General features: G+C 54.2%; 1 protein-coding gene across 2 annotated transcripts; it reads left to right on the plus strand.

Annotated features, from left to right (window-relative positions):
- chrne (cholinergic receptor, nicotinic, epsilon) lies at positions 1 to 10,200 on the plus strand. 2 transcript variants are annotated; one of them, XR_015109062.1, is made up of 13 exons: positions 1 to 82; positions 4,507 to 4,640; positions 4,858 to 4,902; positions 4,981 to 5,090; positions 5,200 to 5,355; positions 5,438 to 5,538; positions 5,610 to 5,810; positions 6,462 to 6,576; positions 6,673 to 6,787; positions 7,935 to 8,142; positions 8,222 to 8,355; positions 8,532 to 8,675; positions 9,263 to 9,396. XR_015109062.1 is itself a non-coding variant. In XM_086177196.1 (12 exons), exons 1-12 carry the CDS (start codon positions 16 to 18, stop codon positions 9,428 to 9,430), a joined length of 1,554 nt encoding a protein of 517 aa, XP_086033322.1. In that variant the 5' UTR covers positions 1 to 15; the 3' UTR covers positions 9,431 to 10,200. The 2 variants fall into 2 exon arrangements, 1 of the variants encoding a protein (XP_086033322.1); XM_086177196.1 differs by lacking the exon at positions 8,532 to 8,675 and having other exon boundaries at positions 9,263 to 10,200.
- The last annotated feature ends 811 nt before the right edge of the window (positions 10,201 to 11,011 follow it).

Raw genomic sequence — 11,011 nt, forward strand, 5'->3', positions numbered from 1 at the left:
GGTCTCGGACGCACCATGGCAGCGCCGGCTTTTTGGCTGTTCTCTGGAATTACAGCTATTCTGGGGGCCGCGCTGGTCGGGGGTAAGTGTTCTGGGGGACAGGCTGGTCGGGGGTAAGTGTTCTGGGGGACAGGCTGGTCGGGGGTAAGTGTTCTGGGGGCCGCGCTGGTCCTGGGTAGGTGTTCTTACCTCCGGTCGGGGGTAAATGGCCGCTGGCGTCCGCTGGGCTTTGCAGTCTTTGAATGTCATGGCAGGACTTGTTTCCGTGGGAGCACTCAGGAGTACAGGTACTTGAGTACTCTAAGGGATTACTGCAACATATGGGTACGTCGGGGAACAGCAGGCCTTTCCTGCTCAGGTTTCTGTCACTTGAATGAAGCTCAGAGCGGAGAAAGAGATTTTGGAAGCACCTTGTGACTGTACTCGTCTCCTCACCTGGAGCTCCGGGTCGTATCTCAGCTTCTGAAGGTGAATCTCGTCTCTGCTGGCAGACGGAGGGAAGCAGGACTCCGGCAGATATCGCTACTCGATACCAGAACAGAATATCCCCAGTGGGGGATCAATACTTGATCTGATCAGTACTGATAGGCTAGTTAGCGGTGAGTGTCGGCCGGCCGCCGCGCAGCTCGGCTGGAAGGTCATCGGTGAATGTGTGCGGAGGGTGCGGGGGGCCGGTGGCGATGCGGGGACGTACTCATCCCCGGCGCAGGTACCCCTGGGGTACCCCAGAACCCCCGGGCCGGTCTTACCGGTGACTCTTCCGACGACAACGCTCCCAACTCCCCTCCATCGGGCCACTTATCTCCTAATGAGTTGAGAAAATTGTGTCTTAAGCTGAAGCAACATTTCCAAAGCCCCCCGGAGCAGCTGGAGGGGACCCCAAGGGGACCCCAAGGGGACCCCAGGGGGGCAGCGCCGCCCCATTCACTCTCAGAACCCACCACAACCAGCCCATCAGGAGATACCCCACACCCCAGGTGACCACACGGGCGTGAAGGACCTTTTGTTGCATATACTTTACAGCGCCAGGCTTTCCGAGTCGTGTTTGTATATTTTTACTGCCTAAAGTATCCGAGTACCCGTCCGGACTGCTTGGACCGACTCCCACAGACCGGGACACGCCAAGACTGAGAGGACGTCTTTGTCAAAGGTCACAGGATTAGTGAACAATCCTTCTCTGGGACGCCGGCGTTGCAGACGGGGGGAGAGGAGGGGGCGACCGGGGCTTTTGGGCCTTGATGATAATCATAGCGTCTTCGATTTCTGTCCTGTGAAAACACTTGAGACGGACCGGAGCTGAAGCCCCTGCCTGGTGGCGACAGCTGGAGGCCCGGGCTTGAAGCCGGGCTCGCGATGAAGCCGGGCTTAAGGAGCTTGTGAGCTCGGAGCGGCCGCCAACGCCACCCATGGTTGGGGATGATGGAGCTGCGGCGCCTTTCAGTGTGTGGAGTCATCACACACTACACTCGCAGCCACAAACGGCGAGCCAGACAGCCATCTTGCTGGCTGAAGGTGTGTGTGTGTGTTTTTTTTTGGGGGGGGGGGGGGGGGTCCACTCCAGCCAAATTACAAGTTGATATTTCATGACGGCGGTGACAGATGGCGCTGAGTCACGGCTCCATTTCTAACCCCGAGCGGAGCCGCTGTGGGTCGTCCTCAGGCTGAACCAAACCTCGTGGAACGACAATCAAATATATGAGTTAGAAACTGGCAGCAGAAGCTGAGGATCTTTCAGACACAAAGATGGTCCGACTCTTCCCTGCTCAGGAGCCTGCAGGACACTGGATACTGGCCTCAAGCGGCCCGCCAACACCTTTCTGCTCTTGCCTGCGTGAAGTGTTGTATTTTGCTGAAGAGCATGAGGGAAATCTCCTATTACAAGCATGTGTGTGTGTGTGTGTGTGTGTGTGAGAGAGAGAGTACACCCCCCACCCTCAAGACCCGCATGTTAGCTTCCCGCTAGGCCTTCAGCAGGCCCTCCAACTGCTGTTCACTCCTTCATCCGACCCGGGAAAGGTTTTCTCCACCCGTGATTTTACATAAAAGAGATGGAGCAGCATTGTTTTATCGTTGTTTTTGATTTGCAAGACAGCATGTCACCCAGCGTACACGTTTGACAAATTAAAAAATAAATACAAAAAAATATAAATCCCTCACCACTCAATAAAAGTCCTGTAATTAAGTGAATAAAAAATGATAAGAGTGATAATTTACCATTAATACAGGGGGTGAGCAGGTATTATCATTTGCACCAATATAAATAAGTTATTATTTTATTCTGATTTCCCCATAGCACCCTTATTGGCTAATCGGCGGCGGTTTTCCAGATAATCTGGCCGTTATCGATGGTTACGGCGTTTGACCCGGTGCCGAGAGTCCCAGCTGCTCCGCAATCCGAGCTGCAGATGGCGACAGCCGGGAGGGAAGAGGAGGAGGCTCGGAAATAACCTCCGTCGTCCCCTCGCTCGCTCCCTCGCGGCGTCGACGGTGAAACGCACGGCAGCCGAGGAGAGCAGATGTTACCGGGAGCAGCTGATCCGTCTGCGGACGCTTCCGCCTCCACGGAGAACATCTCAGCCGCTGCCACGTGAGAACATGTGCAGGAAAGTAGTTTGGAATTTCACATCAATCAGTAGAAATTACGGAAGTGAGAGGAGGCCCACGGGGAAGCTGCACGTGGGAGGAGGAGGTCTGGAGTGGAGGAGAAGTATGACAGAGTGATGATGAGAGGTGCTCAGGGTAGAGGTGGGACAGTTCAGGGAGAGGAGAAGATAGGAGGCACCACAGATGGAGGTGTGGAGGTTCCTCTTTGGGAGCGAGGAGGATGCAGAGGATCAGGAGGGAGTCCATCAGAAGGACAGCACATGCTAGATGTTCTGGAGATATATTGAGTATGACTGAGATGTTTGCACATGGACAGAGGCGGGAGTGTGAATAGAGGCGCCCTCAAAAAGCAAAGTGTTTTCGTGAGCTTGTTCTTTGGGTACTTCCTGTTTCGGCGGAAGTTTATTTTGAAGGAGTGAGAGTGGATGTAAAGACGGTAGCTTGACGCTGAACGGTAGAACGGGAGATAAACGGAGATTAAACTCACGACATTTAGCTTCAGTCGAAAGAGGAAAAAGGTCTGTTGATCACAAACTCATATTTATAACGTTTCGACGATTTGTCGGCAATATTTAGCTCAGCACGCCGGTGAATGAAGGAAATACTGTGAGGATGCTAAGCTAACCTCGGCATAGCTAACCAGCTTCATGTTGTTTACTTTCACTTTCTGCTCGACTCACGTTGGTTTATGACCTGCGAGGAAGATCTAAACGTCTCTGGACCATCTGTCCTTCGCTATCTTCTGTCAAGTGAACGCTACGGTGAAGGCCTGGATGAAGACCACAGAGGAGGTTTATGGATGGAGGCTTAGCTGGAGCTCTGTGGAGACCTCTGGAGGGAGAAGCTCCAGCAGGACGCGGAGCTCCGGGCGGCCTGACCTCGTCATGTGACGCCAGGAATGGGGTGTGAATAGGAGGCACGAGATGTTTGCACACACACACACACACACACACACACACACACACACACACACACACACACACACACACACACACACACACACACACACACACACGCACTTTGGACTGTGGCGTGTCTGCAGCGTCAGTCTAATATTGATTGCTGTTTATCTGAAAGCTTGTCAAACTAAAAGGAGACGGTTCACAGAGAGGCTGAAGAACGAGCAGAGCTTCAAATCCAACCGGTAGAAAAGGATCCTTAAGAATAAGAAGAAGAATTAGGAAAAGAATAAGAACAACTTTATTTATATCGAAGGAAATTGTTGTGCCAGAGTTTCAAGTAAAACATAACAATAATAGGACAGAGTGGAGACGTGGCGGACGTAGAAAATGACCTCACCTCACTGCGGGTTTTTCAGAGACCCTCGTGGAGAGCCGGGTCTGCTCACATGGCTCATATTAGTCGTAATCCTGTTATTCTGCATTAAATCTTCCAAACGACCCGCCGCCGCCTCCTCTGCCGCCTGCTGGCGTCGTGACGCCGTCAGCAGCGTGAACGCCATGACCCGCATGAACCCGAGCTTCATATCTGCTCCTTCAGTCCGGCCGGCTCCGGAGATGCAGAGACATCGGACTTGTGGTGCGTCGCAGCAGCGTCTGTTTCTTCTCTGTTCTCTGACCTGCTCATACCAGCACCTTAACGTGTGGTCAGAACCTCCTCCTCACTGCCAGAAGGTCCCTGGTTGGATTCCCACAGGCGGCCTCCCTGTGTGGAGCCTCCATGTTCTCCCCGTGTCCACGTGGGGTTCCTCAAGGTTCCTCCCACGGTCCAAACACATGCGGGGGGTTCAGTGGAGACCTCGGGTTGTCCAGACGCGTGGATGAGAGGGTGAATGTTTGGACGTCCGGATGTGTCTGTGGTACCTGGCCAGAAGGCCTCGGCTCAGGTGACACAGAAGCACCTCAGGTGTGAATCACACCTTCTCCTCCTCTTTTCTTGCAGTCCAGGCCAACGAAGAGTCGAAGCTGATCAGCGACCTGTTCAAGGGCTACAACAAGAACATCCGTCCGGTGGTTCGTCCCGAGGACAAGGTGGAGGTCCAGATCAAGCTGACCCTCACTAACCTCATCTCGCTGGTGAGCTCCGGCGCTTCGATCGCCGCCCCGGATCCTTGATCATCTCATCCGGGGGTTTGACTGTTCGGACGTGAAATGAGTGGCTGCTGGTGTGGAGGATGTCTCCACACATCGTGTCCTCCCGAGTCTGAGCGTTGGCCGCGAGTGTGGAACTGAGGTTTGCCGTCGTAACAGCGCCGTTCTTCACCGTCCCATCTCTTTTTCACCCGCACCGCAGAACGAAAAGGAGGAGACGCTGACGACCAACGTCTGGATCGAGATCGTGAGTGTGCCTTGCGTTCCCCTCGGCCGCCGGCCGGACGCCCCGACCCTGACCTTTCCCCTGGATTCTGTCCCCCAGCAATGGACGGACTATCGCCTGGCTTGGAATAAGACGCTGTACAACGGCGTGGACATCATCCGCGTGCCGTGTCACACCGTCTGGCTCCCGGACATCGTCCTGGAGAACAAGTAAGGGGGGAAGCGGACGAGCGGGCGGCGCCTGTCTTTCTCCGGCGTGGCCGCGCACCTCCTCCCGAACCCGCATCTTCTGTTTTCCGCTCCCTGTCGATCCCCGCAGCATCGACGGGAACTTCGGGGTGGCCTACTACGCCAACGTGTTGATCGATGAGACGGGCTGGATGTACTGGCTGCCCCCCGCTATCTACCGCAGCACCTGCGCCATCGAGATCACCTACTTCCCCTTCGACTACCAGAACTGCACGCTGGCGTTCAGGTAGGTCGGGACCGGCTCGGCCGCGGGGCTCGGCCGCGAGGCTTCCTTGCATCCAGCGGTGTCTTTGCCGCCGCACTCCTAGATCCCAGACCTACAGCGCCAACGAGGTGGACCTCATCCTGGCGAAACCGGACGAAAGCACCACCATTGAATGGGTGGACATCGACCCGGAGGCCTTCACAGGTCCGCCGCCTCCGGCGAGCGCAAGTGGCCAACGCCTTTTCCCTCCGACCTGACCTGTTCTCGTGTCGCAGAGAACGGAGAGTGGGCCATCGTGCATCGGCCGGCACGGAAAATAGTCAACCCGCGATACTCCCCGGACGACCTGGAGTACCAGGAGATCTTATTCAACCTGATCATCCAGAGGAAACCCCTCTTCTACGTCATCAACATCATCCTGCCCTGCTCCCTCATCTCCTCCCTGGTGGTGTTGGCGTACTTCCTGCCCGCACAAGGTCGGCCTGCTCCCGCCTCCCAGAACGTATCCCGGCGAGTTAGCTTAGCAGCGGCTCCGCCAGCTGTCTTCAAGCGCGTGTGGTCAAAAGTGTCTTGGACACGTGGCGCCCCAGGGGGCCTCTGTCCGGAGAGGCGGGGCCACGGTCCACCTGGAAGGGCGGCGGGTGGACCATCTCTTTGGCGATTAGCAAGCGAGCTAAAGTTTAGAGGTTTCAGCCACTTGCCGTTTATTCGCGACGGAGTTTGTGTGAAACAGCAGCAGCAGCAGCAGCAGCAGCGTTACCGGCTGTGACGCCGCCAGCTTGGAGCCGAAGTCGGTCGTCAACAGCTGTTTGTTTGAATGTGTTTTTGTCCCAGTCACTCTAAACGTGGCTCCTCCGGATGAAGCTGTTCACATCTGGCTGAAAAACGCTGTCGCCGATCGGCTCGGGGGGGAATCCGGGGGATGAGATGCAGCCGTTTCTGAATATGAGCGAAACACCGCGTCTTTCTTCCATTTTCACCTCGTCCTCCACGTCTCCTCGTGTTCTGCCCGAGCCTTCGGACTCTCACGCCGCCTAGTGGTGAATCTCCAGGGCCTGAAAGCAGAGGATGGAGTGAATCTCCCTGCGCTCCTGTTTTCACCTCGCTGTGTCTGGTGTCCTTCGCAGCCGGAGGACAGAAGCTGACGGTGTCCATCTCTGTCCTGCTGGCTCAGACCGTTTTCCTCTTTCTCATCGCTCAGAAGATCCCTGAGACTTCGCTCTCGGTGCCTCTGATCGGCAAGTGAGTCGGGGCCGCGTCCCCCCCCTCCGGACCTCCCGCTCGTCGTCCCAATGCACGTGCACGTGGTGGGTTCCCCCCCTCTGCTGTCTCCCTCAGGTACACCATCTTCGTCATGTGCGTCACCACACTCATCGCCACCAATCAGATCGTGGTGCTGAACTTCTCCCTGCGGAGCCCCAGCACACACACCATGTCCAGCACCATCAAGCATGTAAGTGGAGACTGTGCGCGGCCTCGCCGTATCTGTGTTGTGTGTGTGTGTGTGTGTGTGTGTGTGTGTGTGTGTGTGGTTGAAGACCAAGCAAATGTGTGGAGCTTCTCTCTCCACAGTGAGACCCAGAGGTCTTCCTCTTTTTCTTTCTTCTGCCCCCAGCGCTCCTGAAGGAGAGTGCTTTTTGAAATGCTAAGCTAATAAACTCTTCTGAAGCCCATGCCACTTTATGAATTATGAGAGAAAACCTATTTTGCTTTAGAGCGGCAGACAGGAAGCAGGCCAGCGCCTCCTAAATCAGGCATCGGGTTAAAGCGGTCGGGTCGGATGAAAATCCAGGAGGGAGCTTTGCGTAAGAGTGGATCTGGTTCTGGGAAAGAGCCGTGACTCAGTGAGCCGCTATCAAAAAAGAAAACTCCCCATGGAGATGAATTAAATGCTAATCATCCGTTCCAGACCCCCGGTTTATGTGTTTTTAATTAAGAAGAATGTCCTTTATAAGCAGAAAATACTGTTCAAAAATAAAAATAGATAATACAATGTAGAGATGCCACAATGTAAAGAGCTAAAGTGGTTTTATTAAGTGTATTTACCATGAAGATGGCGGTGTCTGGAGGAGGTTGAGAGAGGGAACCATTCGGTTCTCTGTCCTTAACTTAAGTTCCAGGCTCAGACCTTCAGCGCTACAACCTGTTTCTAAATCCAACTCTGCTCCACTTTATGTCTAACCGTCATGTACGGACGGAGTGAAGCCGCTCCTCTTTAGAAAACCATCAAACCGTCCCCGACCCGCTTTGAATCTCTCTCCGTCCACGTTCCCGCCGTCCGCCACAACGAATCCCCGAAAATGTCTCCTGCCTTTGGACAGAAGATGCGTATCTCACCCACAATGACTTCTCCACGTCTTGACGGACGAAACCACCACACACACACCTCGCACAGGCGTTTCCATGGTTCTCTCCAGGCTAGCGAGCGGCGGACGGCCGTCCCTCTGTCTTTAACATGGACAGCGGTGGCGGGTGGGCGTCTAACGCTCGTCCCGCCGCTCCTGCTATCTGGGCTCCGATCTCAAAAGAAAAACATCCACCGAGGCACCGGGTGGAAGGTAGATGAGCTCTCTCGTAATACGACTCGCTGCTCCCCTCAGCTTTTTCTGGAGCTGGTTCCCCGCTTCCTCGGCATGTCGCCGCTGGTGGACGAGAGCGAGGCGACCACGGAAGTGAACGGCTTGAGGGAGCGGCGGCGGAGCTCCTTCGGCCTCATGCAGCGGGCGGAGGAGTACGTGCTCAAGCAGCCGCGCAGCGAGATGATGTTCGACAAGCAGCGCGAGAGGCACGGCCTCACGCGCTCCATAGGTGAGAGCATCCGCCCCGTCCGGACGTCCACAGACGTCCCTCTGAAGCCTCCTGACTCGCGGCTTCTCCCTCCCTCTAGTGGACAACATCGACGTCAGCAGCACGGCCAACCTGTACAAGAGTCTGGCCCAGGCCGCCCCCGAGATCAAGCAGTGCGTGGACGCCTGCAACTTCATCGCCGAGAGCACCAGGCAGCAGAACACCATCGGATCCGTGAGTGCTTCCCCGACGCAAACCAAACAAATCCAGTTATCAGATGTTCGGAGCCCCGGAAGTGAGTCTTGGAGACACAGTTCGGCGTCCGCGAGCGGGCGGCGAAGCCAAGTCTGCTTTCTGATCCCGTGTTTTCTTTGGGTTTGAATAAACAATCGTCAAACCGTGGATCCCAGGCTGGTTTGAAGCTGCTGTTTCCTGGAGAATGTGGGCCCAGAGCTTAAAGCCGGCAGATTATCTGCATGAAGAAGTGTATCACAACAAAATCCCGGTCAAATGAAGGCATTCGTGTTATTAGACGGAGGCCGGTTTCTGGCTGTGTGAGTATTTTTCTTCATTTATTTATGATCTCAGGTGGCCCGTCCCCCGGCGACGGAGGATTATTAGGCCTATTACAGGGAGAGTTGTGAATTTAGCGGCGCGGCGGTTTTATATAAATAGAGTTAATGCGTTTTAAATCAAATTTACCGGCGGCGTAGCAATGACCCCGTTTTCGTCGTGGGACGGGCTGTCCGTTTTAAAGCGACAGCCGTCCTTAGACAAAAAAGATATTATGATTAGCGAAGTGGGTATTGTGCGGTGCTATTTGCCTTTCTTTTTAAATGAAGCGCGATGAATGAATACATGAAATAAATGAGAATCAATCCGCCTCCATGACCTCTGCATGAATGCGGCAGCTGTCTGTCCAATCACTCAGATGTTTCTTCATGTTAGCCTATAAATTAACAAGACAGTGGATTTTAAATTTGATTTTTTTTTTTTTTAAATTGCATTTGAGCAACTTATAAGTCTCCAGCAGCAGCAGCAGTTGAAACCCGCCTTCCGAATATGTCCAATGTCAGTTATTCACTGGTTTACCAAGAGCTGTCTGACTAACCTGACCGCCTCTCCTCGCTTCCCCGCGCAGGAAATCGAAAGCTGGGTGCTGATCGGGAAGATGATCGACAAGGTGTGTTTCTGGGCCGCCATCCTGCTCTTTATCATCGGCACGGTGGGAATCTTCCTGACTGGACATTTCAACCAGGTGCCCGACAGTCCGTTTCCCGGGGAGAACAAACTCTACGCACCCATGTAGAAGCACAAAGGGGAAGAAGAGGGAAAGAACTCAAAACACACACACACACACACACACATACACACACACACACACACACACACACACACCCGTACAAACCAGGAGGCCTTAAACTCTGAGGAGGCCTTTGGAAGGGCCGGCTGTGAGGCAGAGCGTCCCCGGGGTCTCCGACTCCCAGGCTCTGAACGTTGGGTTGAATCGGTGCCGGTGGCCTTCGACACACCCCTCACACACCGGCCCGTAAGACCGTCATCGGACCATTTTCTCACACTGTCGCGGAGTGTATCGGGGCGAGTGGACAGGAAGTTTGAAATCATCATCACGGTCATCCCGAAAACCCCCCAGAGGACAAATATCACCTGTCTGATAAACGAAGGCGGGATTGGGATTCGAGAGAAAGTTCTCTTTGGCCCTCCTTTTGCGGCAAAAAAAGTTTTAACATCAAACTTGGATCAAAAACACCACCGGAGATGATTCATCCATGGATTCGATGCTTTATTTCCGTACAAAACGCTGAACTTTTAAACCAGACACGTTGTACCTGACGGAGCCGCTCCGCTTCGGTCCTAGTGTTGTCCTGCATGTCATGTCTTATTTGAGGAACCCGTGCATGTAAGATGAGCCAGCCGACTCTGAATCTTATTCTTCTTATCATTACTTATTTATACGGACGTCTCGCGTCAGGTAGGCGGCTCGGACGGGAATCGCGTATGGATATTATTGTGCTGTTGTGTTGTTTTTTTTAAATAAATATTCTATTTTGTGCATCACAACCTGATGAATCATTTTCTGGCCAAAAGGAGGTAGTGAGACACAGTTAGACTCTGTCGGAATAAAGAATTGATTATTGAGACCAAGGATGTAATAAGGGCCTTTTTCAAAAAGCACAATATCATTAGTAAAGAAAGCTCTGCTTCACAACACTGATGGATTAACCAGGTGTCTCTTCAGCATGAGAAGTAACTGGATTACACTTTGAGGTAATTTCTTACCGGTTTTAAATCATTCCTTTTTGGAATATATTTATGTTTTAGTCATTTGTGTCCCACCGTTCGAGCCTCTGCAGACCAGCTGACTGGAGCTGCTCCCCGTGTCGCGCCTGCGCAGTGCAGCGCGTCGCCCGGCCTGTGGCGCCCCCTTGTGGCGGTCAGAGGGACGACAACCGGCGCCGCAGCGGCGAGTTTAAAAAGTCGGTGAAGTGATTGAAAAGCGTCTAACGGACGAAGTGTCGCGATCGGACGGTGTGACCGAGTGAATAACGGCAGGATAAACCGGGCCGTCACGGCGGCGGAGACGAGGGGGCGGCGGCTCCCAGGTGTGGCGGCCGGAGGGTGCGGTTCGATGGAGCGGCTTTGGTAGCGATGGTCCGGGGCGCCGCTACCGGATGGCGAAGCCGCGCCGTCTCACGGTGACCGGCGGCGGGGACCGGTTTCCCGTCTCCGTCCCCGAACGCCTTCTGGCGGGGGAGGAAAACTTTTAGCTAAGCTAACATCAGCTAGCATGATCCGCGGCTACTTCCGGCCGCCCCTCCCCCTCCTCTTTACCGGGGCAGCAAAGCTCCGGTAGCGGGAGTCGTTCATG

The sequence above is a fragment of the Fistularia commersonii genome, chromosome 29 (genome assembly GCF_037954325.1).
Source record: "Fistularia commersonii isolate RoL2024-O1a breed Wild chromosome 29, RoL_Fcom_v1.0, whole genome shotgun sequence".
Taxonomy (NCBI): Eukaryota; Metazoa; Chordata; class Actinopteri; order Syngnathiformes; family Fistulariidae; genus Fistularia; species Fistularia commersonii.

Coding starts and splice junctions, on each gene's coding strand:
- chrne (XM_086177196.1), top strand. CDS start 16: ATGGCAGCGCCGGCTTTTTGGCTGTTCTCTGGAATTACAGCTATTCTG. Junction 83..4,506: donor GGGGGCCGCGCTGGTCGGGG/GTAAGTGTTCTG, acceptor CTTTTCTTGCAG/TCCAGGCCAACGAAGAGTCG. Junction 8,356..9,262: donor AGCAGAACACCATCGGATCC/GTGAGTGCTTCC, acceptor TTCCCCGCGCAG/GAAATCGAAAGCTGGGTGCT.